A 24,530-nucleotide genomic window follows, 5' to 3' on the forward strand; every position below is an offset into this window, starting at 1 on the left:
ATGAATGTAACATATTAACAATAATCCATCAACAGAAGTGTTTTTATTCAATAGATAATAGTCAATGAATGAGATTAGCATAACTTCACCAAACTGTTACCAAACGGTTGAGTTTTTTTCTCCATGCAAAATATTACCATAAATTGTCCACTAAATATTTGACCCTTATAAAACATTTTTGTGTTGCATCAAGTTACATAATTATGTTAAGTAATGTGTTAGATGATATAATATGTTGAAAAAACTAAGCTTACCTTTGAAAATCCAGCCAAAAATAGTTCACATGTCAGGAGACATTTTTCAGTTTCAAAAAGCAGAGTGCCATCTAGTGGATTCTTTTGACATAGCATACGTGAACCGAATGGTAGAGTTGGCTCAATAAGGATCAGTTAAGTTTAACACATTTTTCAATGAGAGATAGTGACTAAAAATGTGCTATTCCAAATGGTTGAGCAGACTATTAAAGGGCACCTTCAGTGGTCAACCACCACAGAATGGCGAAAGTATCACACTGGTGCCCCCAATAAGAACAGTGACAGCAGGCTGGGCTGTGATGGCGTTCTAAAAAAAATAAGCCACTTGCTAGCAGCTTGTAACGTAGCATTGTCTGAGCCTCGGCCATAACCTTACATTGAAAGATGGTATGGTGGATGCAAAGAAGAAACGGAGGCGAACTGTCCTAAATGAAGGCAACCACACAGTGAATGTCGGAGCTTCAGGCCAAGCTGCCAATAGCCTAACTTTTTGACATGCTAGCTAACAGCCTATCAGCCTTAATTTAGGAAGCATGCCGCCTCTTTTGACTCTGCTGATAATATTGATAATAATAATATGATAATATTTCAGATTTAGGTATATCTTATGCCACGGTCTCATGTTGGATTGTGGTATTTTGTCTTTATAGAGAGGAGTGGATGCGGGCGATCCAAGCAGTGGCCAACGGCTTAAAGATGCGTGACCCGGAGGACGAGGATTCGGAACCCATGGACGTGTTTGGCTCACCCACTGAGTGTAGTCTAGAGGAGATGGAGGTGGCCATGTCCAAGAGCCGCACCAAAGTGGTAAGATAATCTACTGTGCTGTGACCGTGCATGAGATCAGTAGCGCAAATGTCACCTAATGGAGAGAATAATGTTGTGCTATTTAAAATGTAATTACACTGCTAATTATGCTTCTTTTTGTCTATAGAAGTTCTGAGGAACTTTCATATTCTTAGCACAAAGTCCACCTTTACAAAAGGAATTGGTGCTGTGAATAGTTATATTTGGATTGAACTTTACTCTTATCGTGAATTAATGGTAAATGTACAGTGTTTATATTATTTATTTATTGAAATTGGTGTAAATTTGGAAGGCTGCTTCAAACGGATGGCAAACGTCACTTAGGCGTTAATGATTGAGGGCTCGGCATGAAGACTGGGTTTAAAATGTCAAGTCGTGCAACAGCGGCTATCCACATCAAAACACAAACATCAGATATATGTATTCAGATATTTCACCAAAGTCGATGCCAATTATTTATCTATTCTAAACATGTCAAGAAATGACGTGAAAATAAATGACTAATAGAATTAAATGTTCTGCTTTGTGTTGAAAACCCCTCAAAACTTAAAAAAAATACTAAAATAAAATGTTCTACCTTTCAGACAATGAATGACTTTGAGTACTTAAAGCTGCTGGGCAAGGGGACGTTTGGCAAGGTGATTCTGGTGAAGGAGAAGGCCACTGGTGTACATTATGCCATGAAGATACTGCGGAAGGAGGTCATCATAGCCAAGGTAAATGAGGTGTGGCTTCACGGCACACAGGTATATACATGTACGCACAATTAATGATATCCATAGCATATGGGTCCATGTGCATAAAGATGGAGGCTTCTTTTTTAAAGAACCAGTACAATTATGTTAATTCAAACAGAAAACTCTTATTGTGGAATTTCTTTCAGCGTCCGATTTGTTAACTGTTTTAGTGCACCCTCTCTGAGCACAGCCAACTCAGTATTTTCAGTGGGTGTGGCCCTCCCCTTTATAGATGCACGATCTGATACTCTCTATCTAGTAGGGGTGTAACGGTACACGTATCCGTACCTAACCGTTTCAGTACTGGACCACCGGTTCAGTATGCGCTGTCTACCGAACGAATGCAACGGTACGTAAACACACAGGCGGAACTCTTTTTTGTGTGCAGAATTTTATTCACGTGAAGTTAAATCTACTCTAGAAGTGAAACTGAAAAGCATACACCGGTGGGGGCTGGGGCGGTAAGGCAATTCATTTACTCAGTGGATGCCTGAACACAGAATGACACCGGTATCACTGACCACAGAGGCAAGTATAACTTAATAAAAGATAATTATATTTAATAATAGTTATTATTATAAATATTTGTTCCTGTTGTACCGATCTCGTACTGAACCGTGACCCCAAAACCGAGGTACGTACCGAACCGTGGCTTCTGTGTACGTGAATTGGGTATAGGCTACAGATTGTCCAATCCATTCTTCACTAACAGTACAGCAGTGCATGGTTGAGAAGAGGAAAATGTGAAATCTAGTCTGTCATTGGGGAGTGACTCATCTCTGGCCAGGCTTAAAGGCACCACAGATGTTATAAACCTGGTTACACAATAAGTATTGACTGTTACATTTATGTATAAATAGAAAATGTATGCATGTAGCATGCAGCTGTTTGATTAGTTAACACATTGTCTGCCACACAGTCTGCCACACAGTTTGCCTATCTTATACCACTCTGCCAGTGCTGTAACCCTATGGAGTCGCTCACCTTCTTTGCAGGGCTATAACATTTTAAATATTATAGCTATATCGACATTACTATGGCCCATTCAACATCGGGTATCTATCGTTCCGGATGTGGGAACGTTATATTTTTCCATCCATACATTGTCGTGTTAGTACCGTCGTGAATATAAGTATGTTTTTATAGTGTAGAGTAGAGCTGCCGCGGTATTGATATTTTCCTTACCGCACGAATTTGCGCAATATTTCCTACCGCCGCGGTAATTACCGCACAGTGCGCACAAAAAAAAAAATAAAGTTTGAATGCATTTTTTTTTTTTTTAGTAGTCTACTCTTATAGCCTGCCTCTAGTCTAATGGCGCTTTTCCACTGCATATTACCTACTCGACTCGACCCGCTTTAGGCACCTGGTACTTCGTTCCTTTTCCACTGCAGCCAGGTACTACTCCGTTTGGGGAATGGGGATGCAGGCGGGGCCGCTCGCTTGTGTACACTGAAAGCTCCGTGGGCATAGATGTCCGAGGGCTTGCAGCAAGCCAGAGTTTAACACAGTTTCAATCAATCAATCAATAACAACATTAACCAGACTCTCGTTGCGTCTATTCTGCCAAAGCTAACGTTACCTCTCATTGTGTATTCTACCAAGCAAACCCGGGTTTAACGTTGTTACCTCTCGTGTATATCGGCTGACTGTAGTATTAGGCTAATCACAACAACAAACTTAACACATCAGCGATCTTGTTGTGACACTAAACTCTCCGCTCGGTGGTAAATTGGGTTGATGTCGGTTTTGTTTCATCAATAAATAAGGCAGAATACACAGTGAATCCATTCTTTTTTGTTTATTGCACTTGGTTCTGTCGCAAACAAATCCTGAATGAAATGCATCCTTAGCGAGGCAGTAAAGATGGCGGCGCGGCGTTCTGTTTTCGTTCAGAGGCTACAAAGTGTGACGCGTCGAGTAGGGGGTATCTGCAGAGCCGCAGAGCCAGGCTGGACCAATAGGGTCGCTTGGAACCGAGTAGGGTATATCTGCAGAGCCGCAAGCCGCAAGCCAACTTTATTATTATGATAAAAAACAGTGGTGACGCGGTATTCAGCCTAACTCTGCGGTGAGCGTGATGCAACAGCGATACCGCGGTAATGCGGTTATCGCGGCAGCTCTAGTGTAGAGCAGTAATTCCTAGAACGCGAGTTATAGGCCCCGACGCATATTTTTTATAATCGATTTGCGTTTAGTTCCTATACACATTATATTAAAAAATTCAAATGCATATGATCGCTATACATTATGCTCCATCATGCGTGAAGGAAAGGGGGGGGGGTCGTTTATGATTCCTTGATTGTCAGTAACGGCTTTCTTTAGTACGACATCATACGTTGATCAGATAGATTGCAATGAACAATCGAGCTGGAATTAACGTTAGATTCCTCTTACCTGTGGCCGATGAGTCTGGAGAAAAGAAATTCCAATTATTTGATTTCGATCTGCTAGATCCATTTTCCGTTTGTACGACGCAATAAACGCCGAAAGCATATTGATTCTTGCGTCTCGAAAGCGATCCAATGCACTCGAGGTGTTTGTCTTGATCAACGTAACAAGATAGCTCTGCCGGAACTTTTTCCCCGATGCACAGAGCGCCACATCTGGTTTAGAGTGGAGTGCAACTCGCCTGAAATCCACCAGGCGGCGGTATTGAGGCGTTGCAATATCAGACAAGAGTCCAGCTGGCTCCCGGAGCCTTCCTGGATGAATTATGAATGCCAATAGCGAATAAAGGAAATAAGTAAACTCGTTGTTGGCGTTATTAGATTGGCGGGAAATAACGAGTAAACTCGTTTTTGGCGCAGGATGTGTTAAATGTCCTGTGTCTTATAAATGGCCTTTTCCAGTGTTTAGCATTGTTTCCTAGCAATGGGGGTTTGTATCAATGGGGTCTGTGGCGGATTGCTCCAATTCAGTTGAGACAATATCCTCCCCCAGTGAACTAAGCTATTCTGATTTGACTCGCTATCCTACGTAGCAAGGAGCTGATCTGCAGTAACGCCCCCTCTATGGTTGTAGCGCAACCACTCGCTCAACAACAGAGCGAGTGGAAATACCGACACTTCCTCAAGCGGGTGCCGACAGCAGAGAACGAGAGAGAGAGATAAGAGACTCTCTCGGGGAAAACACACATGCATTTACACACAACCATGCGCAGGGCTGGAGCTTCTCCACTCGCATATCACTGTCAAAATATCTTTGACTCCCACGCGCGCGCCCGTATTCCGATCCGTGCAATAATATTCACAGGGGTATATATTGTCATTTGAAACAAGTTACCAATGCATTGTCCCGTGGGATTATGCCCCCCCCCGCGGCGAAATTAATTAGTATCCCCCTCAATCTCTCTATATCTCTCTCTGTCTGCCTGTCTGACTGTGGGTGACTGTCACTCAAAGCGCTTATGGGTGGAGCCCAGCCCAAAACAACTTGAAATCTTGAAGTGGAAAAATGCTGCTTTAGAGTACTTTATTAGAAATACAAAACAATGAATTATTTTGAAAAAAACTTTACAGATGTGTTCCATAGACTCTCAGGAATTGTGTAAAGTTGCCCAAATAGTGAAAGGAATAGCGAGACATGTCCCCTTTAAAAAAAAATACAAATTTACGTGGCAGATACTCAAGGTTGTGGTATTGGTATTGGAACTGAACAAGTCAGATCAGTGCATCCATAGTAACTTTAAGTTGTCTAGTTTTGCTGACAGAATTTGTGTGTGTGTCAGGATGAGGTGGCCCACACGGTTACAGAAAGTCGAGTGCTACAGAACACACGGCACCCTTTCCTCACGGTGAGTACACCATCCTTTATTTACACCTTAAAGATCAAGTACAATGATGTTAATTGAGTTTGAGATAGCTTATTGTAGATTGTTAATATCAGGAGTGTGTAATTTATTCAGCTTCAGATGTATCATTTGATTCGTTATAACTGTTTTGAGTTTTTAGTGCACACACCCTCTCTCGCACAGCCACCTCTCATTATGCTGGGGGGGGGGGGGGGGGGCTCTGTTCATTGAAAGGATGTGAAGTTAGCATCATAATAAATTAAGCTTAAACAAATTAATGGGACCAGTGTGATTGGTTGCTATGGGAGAACATTGACTGCTAGCAGGTGATCATTAAATTGTCACAGTTGCTGTGGATGTTTTTGAACCACTAAAATTTGAAACTAGTTGAGCTTAAGTTTCTGACTCCTGATTCTGATCGTAGAAAACTAGTAGTTTCATTACTTGTTTGTTGACTGGCTAGCTGATATCCTTTACAACTACTGAGGGGAGGGGTTTCCATCAAATGAAGGTGTGTCTCAAGGTCATTTTCAGATTTGCAATTTAAATAAATTTAGGCTGCGATACAGGCTCCTGAGAAAAGATGGAATAGCCTCTGTCCGTCATTTCAAATTAACAGTCCTTTAGAGTTTCATACACGGTACATCCATATACTGACCTCATTTTGACAAGGCATAGCTCCCGAATGGAGTATTTTTATAAAAAAAAATCTTGCAACCAAATGACTAATGAAAACCAACATTTGTTAGACTATTTGTGGGCAGCCCAAGAAATATGATTGTGTATTATCAAAACTGTTATAATTTTTGTTCACGTCGACTTGATCAAGTGGTCAGTATTCAGTTTGTGTTAGGACCATATTTATTTTTATTTTTATTTATTTTTACCATTTGTACTTCTGTCTTCTAGACACTGAAATATGCCTTCCAAACCCACGATCGGCTGTGCTTTGTAATGGAATATGCCAATGGAGGCGAGGTGGGTACGCATACACATCACATGCACAAACACCAGTCACATTGCACATAATACAGATCTCACATGGCGTTATTTACCGCTATGCATGCACACCACTCCACTTCCAACCTGCTTCCTCTCAAGTTCCCTTTCCTCTGTCCTCTCTACTTAATTAAGCTCTTCTTCCACTTGTCTCGGGAGCGTGTGTTCACGGAAGACCGGGCGCGGTTCTACGGTGCTGAGATTGTGTCTGCACTGGAGTATCTCCATTCGCGTGATGTAGTTTACAGGGATCTGAAGGTAAGCAGAACAGCCGGTTTCCACCAAGGGTTTACAGTAAACCAGTATAATTTTTATTTTATTTATTATTATATATATTTTTTTACATGACTTTTGTCAATTTACACAAGGTAATTGAAATGTGTGTTGCCGCATATTCTACCTACAGTAGATACCGGTACACATAACACATAATCCTCTACACATGCATGTTTCAGGGAGGGCAGAGCACAAGCACATGTACAACTCTTGGTCTGTAGATGATTGAACTGTTTTTTCTTTTCAGGAGTTAATCTAAATGTTAGGGTTAGATAAGTTACTGTATAAGGTTAAATGTCTAAACCATTTTCTTGTTTTTGTTGTTGTGAAAGTGCGCTTGGCACCTGAAGATCAGTTATAAAATATGACTTTGCCATTTAGCTTGAAGAATATGGCTTTTATTGTGGTAGAATGTAATTATACCCCCGAACGAGTGTCTGGGTTATTATGGAATCAAATTGTGGTTTACATTCATGACCCCTAGAAGAAACCTTTGTGACCTCATGACTTTTCCTATAGCGCCACCATCAGGCTAAACTTTCAATTTTGAAATGAGTGTATCTCCTGATCTAACACATTTGCCACAGGATCTATGAAGTCCACTATATTGGAAGATAATTGATAGGCCAAATCATATGACTGCCAGAGCCAGTAAAATTCCAGAAAAACACATAGTAAACGGGAAGTAAACAAAGAGGCCTGTGAAGTTCTCAGTCTGGTCAAAACATGAACTACTCCTCAGCGGCTCGGATTAGTGGCATCATGGTCGAAAGGTGGATTGAGGATTCGGGCTATTCGGAGATGTACCCGCTGTCAGCCATTGTCGGAATATGTTGACAATGTTTTTTTTTATCCACTTTTTCTCCCCATTTTAAATTTTTCTCCCATCCCAATTTCGTGTATCCAATTCTTCCCTCCCCTGTCTTGATCGTTGCTAGACTATGCCTCCCACAGGTCGGTTGTAGTGAGGACAGAAGCCTTGCATCACGTGTCCCCTCCGGTACACGAGGAGGCAGCCTGTCTCATCTTTTCACCGCAGCAGCTCGAACTCTCAATGGCGAGGAGGAGGAGTAACGCGTGGGAGGCTCACGTTGCCCCCGCTATTTCCTGCTTCCGTCGCACCGGTGTCACCAAACCGACCTGTAGGAGTCGCTGTCCACAACGTCAAATCCCCACCCACCGGCTTTCCCACCCTCTAACACTTGCCAATTGTGTTAGTATGAACGACCGGCCAGCCGGTAGCAACGCCGAGAGCTGGGCTCGAACCCAGCGTCTCCTGCGTTAGAGGCGAGCGCCTTGCCCACTGCGCCAATCAGCCGCCCATATGTTGACAATGTTGTTTGTGTTCTTGCAGCTGGAGAATCTGATGCTGGACAAGGATGGCCACATCAAAATCACTGATTTTGGTCTCTGTAAAGAGGGCATCACTCCTGACGCGACCATGAAGACTTTCTGTGGAACCCCTGAATACCTGGCACCCGAGGTAAGGCATTGACTCGGGTAAAGTCTTCAGTGCCACAGATTGAAGAGTCTTACTTTCTTCTCACCAACCTTCCCGGTATTACGTTTCACACCAGTGGCTAATAATAAACGTTGAAAGTGAATACATCCCCCCGCATATTTATCAATAATTGTATTTTGTTATCACATTGGAGCAGTGTGCAAATGTAGGGTATTTCTCTGGCAGCAATCTTGTTCCCAGAGGTCAGCCAGCTCCACTTTACAAGAACTCTGAAAACACAGATGCGTAACACATTCAGAGCCGGCTGGATATGACCAAATTAGGGCTTGTAGGCCAGCGCTTTAATCAATGGGAGGACGGGGATATTTGCGTAGGCTTAAACTGTATCTTAAATTATGGATGTGGGTATAATACACCTGTCGCTTATCAATGACTTGCTTGCAGTCAACATGTACGAAACGGATTGTTTTTTCATCGGTACATTCCTGTTTTATACCGTTTTGAATACGAGTATAGTTTTGGAGATTTCTAGTAATTCCAGAGAAAGACACGATAATAGCCCTTTAGTGGAATACACAAAACACGTTGTCATTTTTCAGCTGATTTATTAATCGTTTTCAAATAAACGCTAGATTATCGATAGTATGTGTCCTTATGCACGATACAAAAGCGGGCTGAAAAATCACTTATCCGTGCCTTGCTCAGCGCCAACGGCACACACACAGACACGTTGTGATTGCTATGAAAAAAACATCTGATTAACCCTTTCTCCGCCGATGACGTGTTTACACGTCATTCCTCGCCATGCGTAATCTGCCAATGACGGGTTACGGCGTCTTTGAGATCAATATTTCATATTTTCGTCATGGTATTCACATTTCACCCACGGAGTCTTTGCTGGTGTTGTAGGACTCCGCTCAACTCTGCAACGCTTCAATACCGCCACCTGGTGGCCGATCGGCGAGTTGCCAAAACCGGAAGTGGCCGGAAGTGCTTAGTCCGTCCCCTATTCCGTCCGGCCACTCGCTATCGCTCGCGGGACTCTATCCAGACACCGTGCATATCGATCCGTTGCCATAACTCAATAAACAACATGATTGGACGTATATTATTATTATTCAAACCGGAACTGGATCACCTAGATCAACATCACATAACTGGGATCTGTTTGCGCCAGTGTGATCGCCCAATGGTAAGAGGAAGCTGCCGTGAGTGTCAGCGTTTTTGATTATTATTATCCATACAAACTGCTCTGATCTATATATCACCCATACTACATGAATCATTTAACGTCGGTCATTGCATTATAAACGACCCCCCCCCCCCCCCCCGGTCACCAGCAGATGACCAGTCATGACGTTTAGGATCATGTACAGTTGACATTTTTAGTATAACGTTGATCGGTATCAAACTGCATTTGATCATCTAATATATACATTTATGGCTATATCTCACGTTCTATGAAATACAGCCGAAAACGATAAAAACATATTTATACTCTGGACGGTATTTTAGTATGAATGTGTGAATGAAAAAGTAAAACGTTCCTACATCCTGAACGATAGATAATTGATGTTGAATGGGCCATAGTAATGTCAATTTAGCAATACAATTTAAAAAGTTATAGCCCTGCAAAGAAGGTGAACATCTCCATAGACAAATAGTGCTGGCAGAGAGGTTACAAGGATGGATATAAGCTCCGGCAGAGAATGGGTTAACCCAAAACTGGTAACAGAGTCCTTACCTCACATCAGATGTTCTGCAAAAAGATTAATGCAATTCCTGATCGCCATTCCAAATATCGATCGCGTCCATTGATCCAACGTTATAGTCCAAAACACATAATCCATTCCACGCTGCTCCCAGTCCCCCCAGTCAATGTGGTACAACGATACTGCATGCCTGAGAAGCAAAACCCGGACAGACTTTTTTTCTTGATGCACATCCCCAGCCAATCCAATCCAATGATGTACAATACCATCCGGGAGACGATAGGCGGCGGTATTTGCCCTTTTGCGAGCTCAGACCCATTCCCAACGATAACATCAGGTTGGATGGATGAAAATGAATGGATATCGCTAATAAAAGAAATAACGATTAAAACCTGACTATCGTCGTGATTAGACTACATTTTCAAATAAATGTGCATGTTAATTAGAAATTTTGTGAAATCTGGGTTGGGGGGATGTCATTACATGATATTAAAATGTAATTTTTCCCAATTTATTTTCTGTTTACATTTATTTCAGTTTTTCATATTCATCCATTTCCCTATTTATTCATTCTCCTATTTATTTATTTATTTGTTTTTATTTATTCCTGTATTTCTTCACCCATATGTTAACACTTTCTGTGCCCAAAACGTAAAAAGTCGTTATTGGGCGACAACCGTTGAGTGCCAAAAAAACGTAACATCGATTATTTTTTGCAATTTTCTTTTTATTCATTATTCATCCAGGGACCTTGGTGTTACCATAGGGAATGAGTCTGAGATCGCCAAAGTGCAATACCGGCCGCATCCAGCTAGACGGCGGTATCGAGCACCCTTTGAAACCTTGTATCTTGGCCTGTGTAACGGCCAAATGTCTCCGGGCACAATTTTCTTTTTTGGGCGAGTGGAGTGGTTATAACGATCGGATTGAGAAGCATCAAATGCTCCCGATGCATGATGTGTGGTGGATTATGTTGGCGACACGATGGACACCAATACTTCGAATCGCGATCAGATAATCATTTATTTTTAAAAGAATATTCTTTTTGGGGTACATCCTAGTGAAGGTAAGGACTATATGATATCAATCCTGCGTTGTCCAACCATGTCTTCACCTCGATCGTGTGTGTGTTACTCCACAATGTATGCCGTTGGTGACGATCAAAGCATCAAAGTATACCAAATAAAAGAGTGACGTCTATAGCAGCGGAATACGTTTATTTTGTGCATTATCTAACGTTAACATGAACCTAAACTAACGTTACAACTAACCTAAAGTTAGTTTAGGTTCGTGTTAACGTTAGATAATGTACAAAATAAACATATTCCGCTGCTATAGACGTCGCTCTTTTATTTTGAAACCCCCCAGAAAGGAAGTCATTACTCTCGTTATTTTCTTTAGTGTCCGCCCGGTTCTGTGTTTGTTGGTTAGCTCCGTTAGCTAGCAGCCTATCAAGACCAGCCATTGGAATACTGTTTTCTAAATTGGGGAGGCTTTTAATCGTCAAGGTAAGAGGATTTTAAGTCATGGTATCCATAAACTTCAATCGGTTCGGATCCTTTGAATGAATGAGAATGTCAACAAACACAGCTTCACGTTGAAATCACTGACTGCGCCCAGAGAGGAGTGGTTAGGCAAAAAATTGTTCAGAGTATATTTGCTTAGAAAACGTAATTGTCGAATTCAATTATTTTTAATTTCTCCACGTAGTAAATACACGGGTCACAACATGTTTACAGGAACGTTTTGGAGTTGTATTTGGAGTGTATTTCATGACTGTAGGGCACTGTAGGGAACGTCAGGGTACAAATCTGCTACGCTAACGGAGCGGCTGTTCCCTAAGCCTAATGCATGCACAGAGACAAAAAAGGTATGCATCTTCTTGTCTAACTCCAGGGAAGATGTTAAATAAGCTCATTTCACAAAATGTTGGAGTTTTCCTTTAAGAGTATGTGAGAAAGTGCTATACAAATAAAATGTTTTATTATTGTTGTCTGTAGAAAAGTAGAGTTTCTGTTCATGACTGTGGCCCTTTACCGAAATATGTCCATAAAGATAACATGTAAATGTCCTCCCATCATCTTCCAGGTCCTAGAAGACAATGACTACGGCCGGGCGGTGGACTGGTGGGGGCTGGGCGTGGTGATGTATGAGATGATGTGTGGACGGCTGCCCTTCTACAACCAGGACCACGAGCGCCTGTTTGAGCTCATTCTCATGGGGGAGATACGCTTCCCCAGGAACCTTGCCCCTGATGCCAAGGCCCTACTGGCAGGCCTACTCAAGAAGGACCCCAAACAGAGGTACTTTTGGACAATTGACCGATCCCAAGCTCCACCTACGCTTGGCTTGGTCACTGTTGCTACATCAGTCAATCTTCACTGGATTTTAAAATAAATAGATAATAATAATTATCAAATAGATTTTCAAGAATCTTCATATTGTGCGGGTAAATTCATACATATGTAGAACTAAATTGATCCTGGCTATGTTGCACGTTGTCGTCAATTTCTGGTACAAACTGTTTCTTACTGGAGTCTCTCCAAAAATGGTCTAGCAACCTCTTTGGTTTCTCCTAACGGTATAATATTTTGGTTGGGGACTAGCCATATAGGCTACATGGTTAGAGACTAGCCATATACAGTAACAGGAATGGTCTAATGGCTACTGGCTTACTAGGTCCGAGTGGGCCTTGCTTTTTGATTGATTGATTGAAAATGTTATTAACAGATTGCAGAATGGGTACAATACAGTACGGCTCAATACACACAATTGTTTGGGGATATAGACCAGAGAAAGACTTTCGTCTTGTTTACATCAGGGTCCCCCATTTTCAATTCATGCTACCTAGTTAATGTTACCTAAGATACTGCAAGCTACCCACATGGGAAAAATAGCATATGTTAACGTTAACATTAAGCTTTGCTGAACATCGGTTTTGCAGTGTTATTTTGGATAGCAAAAATGGTCTGTGGGTATTTCAGCAAAAGCAAATTTTCTAAAGCTAGCATTTCCATGCCAGTTGGTAGTAACTAGCAGTTATTAGAACCCTGGGTAGCCAGCAAGTAGTGTTAGCCAAGTAGCTAAACGTACAGTTGTGTTATTGTCTGCTGCACATTGCCAATAGTATTCTAGCTAATAGGGGTGTAACGGTATACAAAAACCACGGTTCGGTACGTACCTCGGTTTTGAAGTCTCTGTTCAGTGCAGGTTTTCGGTACAGTGGGGGAAAGTTTGGCTTTCCATGTTCCACTCAGGGGTGATGTAGTGTGCAGTAACTAATTGTACTTGTAGGGCTGTCAACGAATATTCGATATTGAAATTAATAATCGACTTGTACATTTATTTTTATTATTATTATATTAGATTGTGAAAAAAACAGCCCCCAGTGGGCGGTCTTTAGTGGTTAACATACCGTTGTATTCGTTCGGTGCACAGACTTTCGGTACGGATACGTGTACCTTTACACCCCTACTAGCTAATATTAATGCTAACAGTCAATTAAAAGACAGTCACTGACCTTTGAGCAGTCATAACATTTGGTCCCTTGGTGATGATGTTAGTGTCAACATTACATGACCTTATGTTTAGGTCTTCTGATAGACCAGTCTTCCACATAAATCCAATACTAACATTTGAGCAAATTCGTTTTTGGGTTTAGGGAAAAGATAAAAACAACCCACTCTTCGTGGTGTCACTTACATACTTTCCTCAGGCACATCTTTTAAACATCCCCTGCAGCAGAAATAATGGCTTGATGTTCGAGACATATCCGACCGCAGCCAAGCTAAGCTGGATAACAATGGTTCCCATGGTGTTATTGAAAGGTCAAGAAGAGAAGGTGGCACTTGGAATCGGTCAATCTATTTTGTATCTTTTACACCTTACTAGTTCTGACAGATATTTCCTGATTGACAGGTTAGGGGGAGGTCTTAATGATGCCAAAGATGTAATGACCCACAAATTCTTCGGCTCCATCAACTGGCAGGATGTAATAGAAAGGAAGGTAAGAAATAGTGAGGTTGAAATTAAGAATGCAATGGTTTTGATGGTATGAATATCATGATTTCACAGTATTTAGATTATTAACCATGAATTTATGTTTATAGAGGGGAAAAAGACACATTTTATAATTAAATGTTTTTTTGTATTTTATATTTTTTATATTTCTTTTGGTCCTGCAAAGAAAGTAGTCTCAACCTAAAAGTAAATACATAAAAAATGCAATAGTTCCCTAAAACAGGTTAAAAGAATCACATAAACATAGATACTGTAGCTTATAAAATGCTTAATGGTTAAGAAACTAACATTTTTAACCACAGTTAATTACATTACATCGCTGCATCCCTAGAATGGTTTTACGCATCTGTATCGGCTATGTTAAGCCCGATCAAATTCAGATCTTTTTTTGTAAAAAAATAAATAAAAAAAAAACTATTCACTGCTATTATCCTCATCCTGTAGAAAATGCGCCATGCTTTAAAATATAGGCATTTTCACTGTGCGTTGCAGTGTTTGCAGGGCTATATCTATATTCTATATTATAGCTATGGAGACAATACTATGGCTCATTTGACGGTAACTATCCCTCGTTCAACATGTAAAAAAGAATGAATTTGTTCATGTATACGTTCGCGTGTTATCCCATGGTGAATATTGTATAGTTTCATAGTGATCCTGGCTAATTCCTGGAAACTGCCTCATGGAGCGATATGTGAATTTAGCTAAAGGCGTTCGCGTTGCTCGCCTGTACACGTTACTATTTCCAAATCAAAGGTATATACCGGTAATAGGTATTATGTTTCATCATGAATGCATCAAAGGGGGGGGGGGGGTCGTTTTTTTGATGCTCTGATCATCAGCAATGGCATTTTTTTTTAATACCACACGTTGATCGTTGCGATCGATGTGAAATCATTGTTGGATCAATGTAGGGTTGATGTCGTATAGTCCTTACCTTTACTACCTTTACATGGAGTGTGCTGAACGCGTTTCTAAGAGCTCAGATGAAGCGATTTACTTGGCTTGGTCTAAATTCTCCGCCCGGACCATATACGATGTAACACACAGTGTGAAATAAGGTTTCAAAGGGTAGGCCATACTGCCACCTAGCAGGATTCGGCCGGTATTGCACTCTCGGCGTCTCTGAATGAGTCCCAATGATACACCGAGGTCCGTGAGACAGCATAGAATATTAAAATAGAAAAAAATAAAAAATTATGTTCTGGCGCTCAACCGCTGGCAAGATAACCCGAGAAATATATGGGTTGGCGCAGAAAGTGTAAGGGAAAGCTGTGATGCAGGCTAGACATATTATGCCTGCATCCTCTATTTAGTCAGTGTGAGGAGAGGTTACACTATGCACATACACACACAGTCGAAGGGGAGAAACAGAGTAGAGAAGCACTGAATCACAGAGCGAGATGCATATTGCTTCGCTCTAGGCAGCAGGAACAGGCCCAGGCGTGTTGACGTAGTTGTAGCTGCTATCCTCAGATTCAGATTACTTTATTCACCATATTGCAGTACAAATGGAACGTGATTTGACGATTACAGTGCATGCGTTTCACAATTTAGAACAATACAACAGTAAATAAATAATTATAAGTAAAGTGCAAGACAGGACAGAACAGTGAGACAACAATAAGACTGTAAAAACTGCAGTGGTTAGGAACGGTTATTCCATCAGCAAATAGCATGACTGGACTCAGAGATTCAGGCTATGTCTACCTACAGTGAACACATTAACTCATTGACCGCCACGCCTATATGACCAAATTAGGGCTAGCACGCCACCACTTTAATCAATGGGAGGACGGGAACATTTCCGAGTGCTTAAAATATATCTTAAATTATGGCTATGGGTCTAATACACCTATCGCTTATCAATGACTTGCTTGCAGTCAACATGTATGAAACGGATTGTTTTTTCATCTGTACATTTCCGCTTTATACCATTTTGAATATGAGCATAGTTTTGGAGATTTCTAGTAATTCCAGAGAAAGACGCGATAATAGCCCTTTAGTGGAATACACAAAACACGGTGTAATTTTTCGGCTGATTTATGAATCTGTTTCAAATAAATGCTAGATTATCTATAGTATATGTGTCCTTATGCACGATACAAAAGCGGGCTGAAAAATCGCTTATCCGTGCGTTGCTCAGCGCCAACGGCACGCACACACACACAGACACGTTGTGATCGCTATGAAAAAAAACATCTGATTAACCCAAAACTGGTAACATAGCGTCCTTACCTCACATCAGATGTTCTGCAAAAAGATTAATCCAATTCCTGATCGTCATTCCAAATATCGATCGCGTCCATTGATCCAACGTTATAGTCCAAAACACATAATCCACGCTGCTCCCAGTCCCCCCAGTCAACGTGGTACAACGATACTGCATGCCCGAGAAGCAAAACCCGGACCGGACTTTTTTTCTTGATGCACATCCCCAGCCAATCCAATCCAATGATGTGCAATACCATCCGGGAGACGATAGGCGGCGGTATTTGCCCTTTTGCGAGCTCAGACCCATTCCCAACGATAACATCAGGTTGGATGGATGAAAATGAATGGATATCGCTAATAAAAGAAATAACGATTAAAACCTGACTATCGCCGTGATTGGCGCTCAAGCGTCTGCGAGTTAACCCGACTATCATCGTGACTGGCGTCCAATGAGTTAAGGCTAAATAATCATTTAAAAATAATTATAAATCCAGAAGAAATGACACAGGGGAAATTACATTTTTGAAAAACAGAGTTTATGAGGCCCTACCTACATTGGATTGGCCTTACTAACTTAAATGGATTTGAAGTGTGTGCTGTGCAACTTTATAAAACGGGTAGCTCAAATCATGCAATCTGATTGGTTCATAGCCATGGTATAATGAGCGTATATCCACAGCTATGATTCTAATTCCTTTTCACAAAATCATGGTTTAATCAGTATCACTTTACATCTGAGGAAAAAAACTTTAGCATTGTTAAATGAGACAGTCTGGTCTATGGAAGAATCACTCGCATCACGGCACGCACATGTCCATATATGGACCCAGAGCGGTTCAAAATGTCCGTTAGCATCATCTGAATCGGATGGATGAAGCGATGGTTTTATCCAGATTATTGATACTTCCACTAAATGTATTAACACTTTGATCGCCAGGGTTAAATTCATAATTTACCATCCTTCGCCAGCCCTATTTAACATGGAGAAGTTCCCCTTCTTTGCAGGGCTATAACTTTTTAAATTGTATTGCTAAATTGACATTACTATGGCCCATTCAATGTCCTATATCTATTGTTCAGGGTGTAGCAACGTTATACTTTTTCATTCACATATTCATACTAAAATACGGTCTAAAGTATAAGTATGTTTTTATCGTTTTCTGCAGCTTTCTCCAGAAAGTGATTTATAGCCCCAAATGCATTATATTGATGATGAAATACAGTTTGATAGGAATCTGCGCGAGATAAAAAATTTCAAATGGACGTGCTTCTAGCAGTTACTAAGTATGATCTGATGATGACCTGATGGGGGGGGGGGGGGTCTCCGGGGGAGAAATATGATTTCGATCACAGATTTTTGAAATATTGATATCAAAGACATGGTCCAGCGTCTTTGGCAGAATGAGCATGGCGGGGAAAGACGTGTTCCAGCGTTTTTGGCGATTAAAGTGTTAATCTAGCTGCTAACTGGGGAGACTAATAAATTACAGATAAAGGAATATAGACGGTCGGTTACGGTAGTTAACCTCACGTTGAATGGGGGATTCCCAGTTTAACTGGGCGCCAACCCCAGTCCTGTCGCAGTCGCTCAATCTCCGCAAACGTTGGAGCAAATTTCCAAACAAGCGTTATTTGGACGAACTGACTACAGTACATATTTGGAATCTAAATGGGTACATTCTCGCCTGAAGAAATATTAAATCTGTATAATGATGGTCCTAGGTCATAGGTTAAAACAGCGGTCGGCCTTGGTAAATAGTCGGCATATCTGCCCGACTATGAAAAATAGAATGCCAGTTACCGGTAGTTGTTAGTGTGTATGTTGCATAGCAACTGCCTTGCACTGCAGGCAGCCAGGAGGGACTTTTATTTTGTACATTATTATTTACTAATAATATCATGAATGAATGAATGAATGAATTATTTTATTTCGAATGTTTACAAATAAATAAACAAAAAAAAATCGAACATTTTCACAAATAAACAAACAAGAAGGAAAAACAAAAATGCATCTGCAATACCAGAGTTGCATGGTAGAAAAAAATAAATAAATAAAAAATAAACAGATTGTAGGTTAAATTTTACTAATATTCTAGAACCCTGTTTTTAAACATCTTTTTAAACTTAAAAATACTCCTGCTGTTTTTTATTTCATCCGGTATAACATTTAAATTGAAGTGTGTCTTACTTTCATATTGACATAGCCTACTTGGTAACTGTTTTATAAAAGCAATAGCTCACTTCAGGCCATGGCATATTGTTATTATATCATAGCTATATACTTTGTATACGTTGTATACTTGTGTGCAATGACAATTAAAAGTCTATTCTATTCTAAGGGGCAGTCAGCCCTCCGCTTCTGGTCGGGACAAACTACGCCCCATAGCTGTGATATAATAACCATATATACCATGGCCTGAAGGGAGCTATTGCATAAGTATCATCTAGGATAAAACAAATATTACTCAATAGTAAATTACTCTGGCAAAAAAGCTTGATCGGGACATCCCTACCTGATTGGTTAGATCTGCAAGGAACCATCATTGTGTCGCGCTGGAGCTCAATAACCAATCACTGCTTCCCCCCTCCTCAGCTCACCCCGCTCTTCAAGCCACAGGTGACATCAGAGACGGACACCCGCTACTTTGACGACGAGTTCACAGCACAGACCATTACGCTCACGCCTCCGGACAAGTGTAAGTATCGCTATACTATTAGGGAGGGAGTGAAGCGTACTTGAGGGAAAATACGTCATGCTAGTTCACCAGATCATCTGTGGGCGAACTTGGTCTCACCAATTTATTATTTGGTTGGACAACCTGGTTTGTTGTTAAGAAGAACATGCATCCTGACAGTCTTCTTTATCTTACAGATAAAAATCTGGATTGTGACGACCCCAACCAGCAATCACATTTCCCCCAGTTCTCTTACTCTGCTAGCATAAGAGAGTGACACCGTCTCCACCACACACACACACACACACACACACACACTCACACGTAAATAAATAAGACATAAACACAATTTAACTCACACACCCACACCCAAACATATATCAAAGATCAGAATATCCAGACACCATGATGGAATTTTGATCCCGGCAGGATCTAAGTGCCTAAACTGGTGGCCATAATTGTTCTGCATATACCCCCTCGTCCAATGCAATGGACCAACCCCCGGCCACGCTGGCTGTACTGTATGAAACAAGACGTCAGTACCTCACAATGTCATCAGCACTAATGGAAATCAGTCAGGACTCCATCCATGACCTTTGGATTGACTATACACAACTTGCTGCTGCTTCTTTGAACTATAAAATGCCTGTTCATTTCTAAAGCTCCTTTTTCACACTTTCTTATTGTTATGGTCTCATAAGAAACCATACAATTTCTCTTTTGAATTTTCCAAGTGCTCTTCTCTGGAACTAGCTGTTACCAGTGGCGAAGGACTGGTCCTTTTTTAATGAGAGAGAAAGACGTGTGGTAATTTATAAGCAACGATTTTCTGCTGGGTGCATCTTTCTTGAGAAACCAGGTGCATAGAATCCAAACTGAATGTCATAATTTTAATTGGAGTGAAAGTGTGTGAGAGAATGGTGTTGCATGTGCGTTACGTTCACATATTCAGGTCATGCTTGCCTGATGTGCGTTGGCAACAATGGATGAATTAGTGACATCACAAAAGTATGTCGTGGAAATCCTATTACATAATACAAAAGGTGAGGTGTGGGAGAGAAAGGAATGTCCTTTGTAAACTACCATATATGCAATGAAAGATTTTACTTGTATTATTGTTTTGGTCTTGTCTCAAAATGTGACCTTTTGTTAATAGATCTATCTCAAGTGCTACATAGCAAAGAATGGTAATTGGGAATCTCTAAAGGCACAAGGTGTATGTTATTTTTTTAAACCAGGTTTTTAATCTAACAATTTTGATCGTTGATCAGTGAAACAAGATACCAGCATTGTGATTTGAGGGTCAAAAAGCATGTAGTTGCTTCAGAAGAAAGCCGACCCCGTTTTACCAAATGGACCATGTGCATATAGTTGACTCCTCCTAGGTTCGATGTCATTACCGTCATACATTTTTCATACCTGTCCCTTGGTGCAAAATGCCCAAACATTTGGGGAAAATGTGTAAATTGGCTGTTCAACCACAAGAGTTTATTCTGGAACCAAACTGGATCATTGGTTAATCCGGAGAGCTGTCGGAATGCCCTTTTTTGTAAATGTCGCCACAGCGTTTAATTGGCTTGTTAAGAGGTTTTATTAGCGTAAACATAACTTGACAGTTTGAGAATTTTTCGCCTTCCTTATATCTTCCATCTAAGATGAGATATTCCTTTATTGATTGTGGAAATTCGGGCATCATAGCAGCATGGGGGAGGGGAGGTATAATAATAATAACTTTATTTGTATAGCACCTTTCATACAGGGGATTGCAGTTCAAAGTGCTTTACATCAGTAAGAAATAAGACATAAAATCTGTGTAAAACAAGCAGCAAAGCATAAAGTGGGATAAAATAATGCAGATATATTAATCAAATCATATCGGAACCTCACGTTCCAATAGGCTTCTGTAATCTGTTACAAAACTTGATAAAGGTTATAGTATGCACCCAGTGGATAATATTTTAAACTTCTAGTGCTAAAAGCAAGCTAAGCTAACCAGCGCTGTCAGGAACACCTCTTTCCCATTGAAATGAACAAGAAAAAGAATCCTGTTGTGGGAAGGTGCAGTACTTAATGACACCATCTAGGAGCTGACGCATGATAAACCATGGTCCATTGTGAGATTTGTTTTTCAGTCCAATTGCAACTTGCAATTATATGTTTTATCTTTTCAATGATTTTTGTTTGTCCGCTGTACTATCAAAAAAAAATGCCGCACAAGTGGGTAGTCATCAATTGATAACTGGGGGGCACCGTTTTAGTTGCAACGCCGGGTCTGATACACAGAAAATAAAACTGGGCCTGCTGTTGTGTTTGGTGCTAAGCTGCTGAGTGAGGGGACGGGTCCAGATGATCTGTTTTAACTTCCTGTCACTTATCAAGCCCTCTGACCCGTGTGCTGTTAAGAATTATGTAATTTCTGCTATTTTTTTTCTGTTTTATCTTTGTCTGGTTTTCTTTCCTCAACTCGCTGTTCCCTTCACCCTGAAACACCTGAAGACATAACTTGTTTAAGGAAATTCATAAATGGTTGATGGAAAATGTTTTTCAATTTCATTTTTCTATTCAAACAACCTATTTCTATGTCAATGAATGTAATTTACAAAAGACAATGATTTGAATACAGACATTTTTATCTCTGTATCAGTCTTCATATGTGTGAGTTGCTGTTTGTTCTGTTTTCTGCATATCGACAGTGCAAAAGCATGCCCCTGTAATCAATGCATGTCTGTAGCACCATCTATAGGCCACATGTCAAACATAAGTTCACCAGATACTGTTGCCTAGATCTAGAGTTTCTATATAATTGTATTTGTGTGTGTGCCTTGCCTGCCCCAGCCTCCACTAATGAATGCACATACATGTACACACAGACAAGACATGGATAACAAGGATGTTATTTGTGCTTTGGAGTTTTGACACAACTCTCATTCAGTTCATTTCTTTCTAGAAAAGCCTTTTCATCTTTTCCCTGAACACGAGCATCACTGATTATGTTTATGTATGATCTTGGGCTATAGATAAGTCTCCCTAAGCTGGAAGTCTGAACATCCAGACTTTAGATTGTGTTATGAATTAACACTTTTTGGAGTTGGTACATTGACACTGAATTAGTGACAGGCTTTGTGGGCTCATACAATGTTTGTTTGAGGTATTGCATCCAAATGAGTTATATTTAAATGTAGGGCTTACAGCTCTGAATCAGAAAATGTACCCATATTCCAGTAAAATCACCATGGGTAATGTCAGTGTCCTATGAGCTGTGCCATTATACTGCACACTGTCTAGGGTGCAGCTCTATGATTTTTCTCTTTAGAATTTCAGCATCACTTTATTTGCCAATGTTGGTATAAATCAATCTGACTGCTAGCACGTACAGCAGTTCTGCAGAAAAGTACACTGGGTACGCAACATAATGCAAAGACACCACACTGGCACTAGACGACGAACGTGACGTATACAACATATAAGCTACGTAGGCCTACACCAAAAATGGCAACATGACAATTGCACTTAAAAATTACTTTCTTTTTACATTACAAGTATGAATACAAATATCATTGTGTCCTTGTGGGGCATAGTTCATTATGTTCAGTCAGACTCCTATGGATGGCCTCTGGGAAGAAGCTGTCCATTATAACTCCAAGGAGAGAGTTGCTCCACCTATTGGACTGCTCCTTCACCTATATTCTGAAAACTCCCCCACAGATCTCTCATTCAGGACACACCCCAGTCTCCCACCAAGTCAAGCTTCTCCTTGACAATGATGACCCTAAAGCACTGAATCTTTCGTTCAAGGCAGACACTGCTTCTGGGTCACAGATCGATGTAGAGATGGAGTTCACCCCTTCCCTGGTGAGCACCGGAATGGAAATGGAACACTCCCGGTGCCTCTGCTTCCTTCGTTGACAAAGACAGTTCAACAGAGAGCAGTATCGTTACTGTGTTCCCTAAACTCATCAAGTTTGCTGCCGCATTCAGGGGAATTCCACTCCCCACCCTCAACTGGATGGAATGGTGGGAGAGTATCTGCTACCAGATAGAAAGCAGAGACTGAAGCAGCCTCTCCACTGTCAGCTCTTTGGCCTGGCAGATGAGGCTTTCTCCTCTACAGCACAGAGCACCTTACTGTCCTCTGTGGCAGCAGGAAAATAACAGCTTAACCCTGAGGAGATTGAGATCCTGGCTCAATCCACGAGCGCTATCATAGGCGGCGGGTGAGCTGGACATTAGGGTAGGCTATTATGGAATGGGACTCGCGCGGAGCGTGAAATTTTTTTCCTTTTTCTGTTTTGCTTGCACGCAAACGGTGCTGTCCAGGTTCTGATGTCATACAATACACACACTACTAGGCTACTACAGCGAGCCCCACTCATTTCATATAGTGCAAATTAATTGTTCAAATGAAGGCATCCAATATGATTAACCATTGTCTTACCTTAATGCAACAAAAAAAATGTGACGTTTCGCGCATCAATGATCTTCTCTGCTTTAAGTTTGTCTGTGAGATCACTTTCAATGTGTAGTGTATACATGCATTTATGCAAAAAACCCAAATTAAGAGATTTGTGTTTTTAAAGTTGAATAGGACATGGCCTTAATAAAAGTCATTTGGGGCGACCGTAATTTATCTCAAAATGAATATATTTCCTTAACGTTACTAATATTTTAACAGGTATCAGTAATTAAATATACATCTTAAGAAAGACAGGCTTGTGTGCCCTTTAATTTTTTGTAAACCATGATTTCACAAGTTTATTCTATAATGGCAGTGTCTCCCTCGTAATGCAGTTACAATACCCATATATGCTCTAAAACCCATAAAACTGATTTAAAATGTGTACAGATAGTATCCACTTAAGCATAGTATACCAGTGATTAATATTTGAGCCAAAACTGATGGATATTCTATTTTGAATTTAGTACAGTTATTGACAAGCATTGGTTACCCCACATGACAAATGGTCACCCCAAATGATGAGAGTAGTTAAAAGTCTATTTAAAATGTTACACAATGCAGTTCAGACAAAAGAAAACTGAACAATGTTTTTATTACAATCTTTTCAAGTGGTCAACAAAAATATTCTTCAATTCATTCAAATATCACAAAAGTAAAACATGTTAACATGCGAGGGCCCACATGTGGGCCCTCTTGAGGAAGATTTTCCCACCTGCACTTTGGCAACCTCTACCGGCTCGGGTGTGCATATATTTTAATACAATATATATATCGAATTAAAGCCCTATTTGTTGCCTGTCGATAGCCATTTCAGGTGACACAATCCGTTCAGCGGTTCTCGAGTTACATGCCGATATGTGAGGTGTGCGCCGAAGTACACAGTGTTGTACAAATACAACACCGACTCCCGGGGCTCTAGCTCCGTCAATCATTTGGCACGGTAGGTTACAAGCTTCGTCAGGAACATTCAAATATCACAAATGTTAAAAACATTAAACATTCAAAAAGTTAAAGTGCAATACACATTACATGCTTCAGGAATTTTCATGTCCTCATATCATCATTGGTTTTGTCAATGTATGAGAGCGAGAAGGTGGGTTAAGTAGCATCACTTGTGATGGTAGT

At 40.7% G+C, this 24,530-nt stretch overlaps 1 protein-coding gene across 2 annotated transcripts in view; it reads left to right on the forward strand.

The window, feature by feature from the left end:
• LOC311233724 (RAC-beta serine/threonine-protein kinase-like) overlaps positions 1–21,587 on the forward strand; it is a 37,526-nt gene extending 15,939 nt beyond the window's left edge. For both annotated transcript variants that reach the window (XM_084320720.1, XM_084320721.1), the window contains exons 5-14: positions 905–1,061; positions 1,646–1,777; positions 5,529–5,594; positions 6,501–6,569; positions 6,726–6,848; positions 8,221–8,349; positions 12,129–12,343; positions 13,959–14,046; positions 18,868–18,970; positions 19,147–21,587. In XM_084320720.1, coding sequence (XP_084176846.1) covers positions 905–1,061; positions 1,646–1,777; positions 5,529–5,594; positions 6,501–6,569; positions 6,726–6,848; positions 8,221–8,349; positions 12,129–12,343; positions 13,959–14,046; positions 18,868–18,970; positions 19,147–19,226 — 1,162 coding nt within the window. In that variant the 3' untranslated portion in view covers positions 19,227–21,587. The remainder of the gene's footprint in view (positions 1–904; positions 1,062–1,645; positions 1,778–5,528; positions 5,595–6,500; positions 6,570–6,725; positions 6,849–8,220; positions 8,350–12,128; positions 12,344–13,958; positions 14,047–18,867; positions 18,971–19,146) is intronic.
• Positions 21,588–24,530: the final 2,943 nt, after the last annotated feature.

Source organism: Notolepis coatsorum (assembly GCF_963971535.1).
Source record: "Notolepis coatsorum genome assembly, chromosome: 8".
NCBI lineage: Eukaryota > Metazoa > Chordata > Actinopteri > Aulopiformes > Paralepididae > Notolepis > Notolepis coatsorum.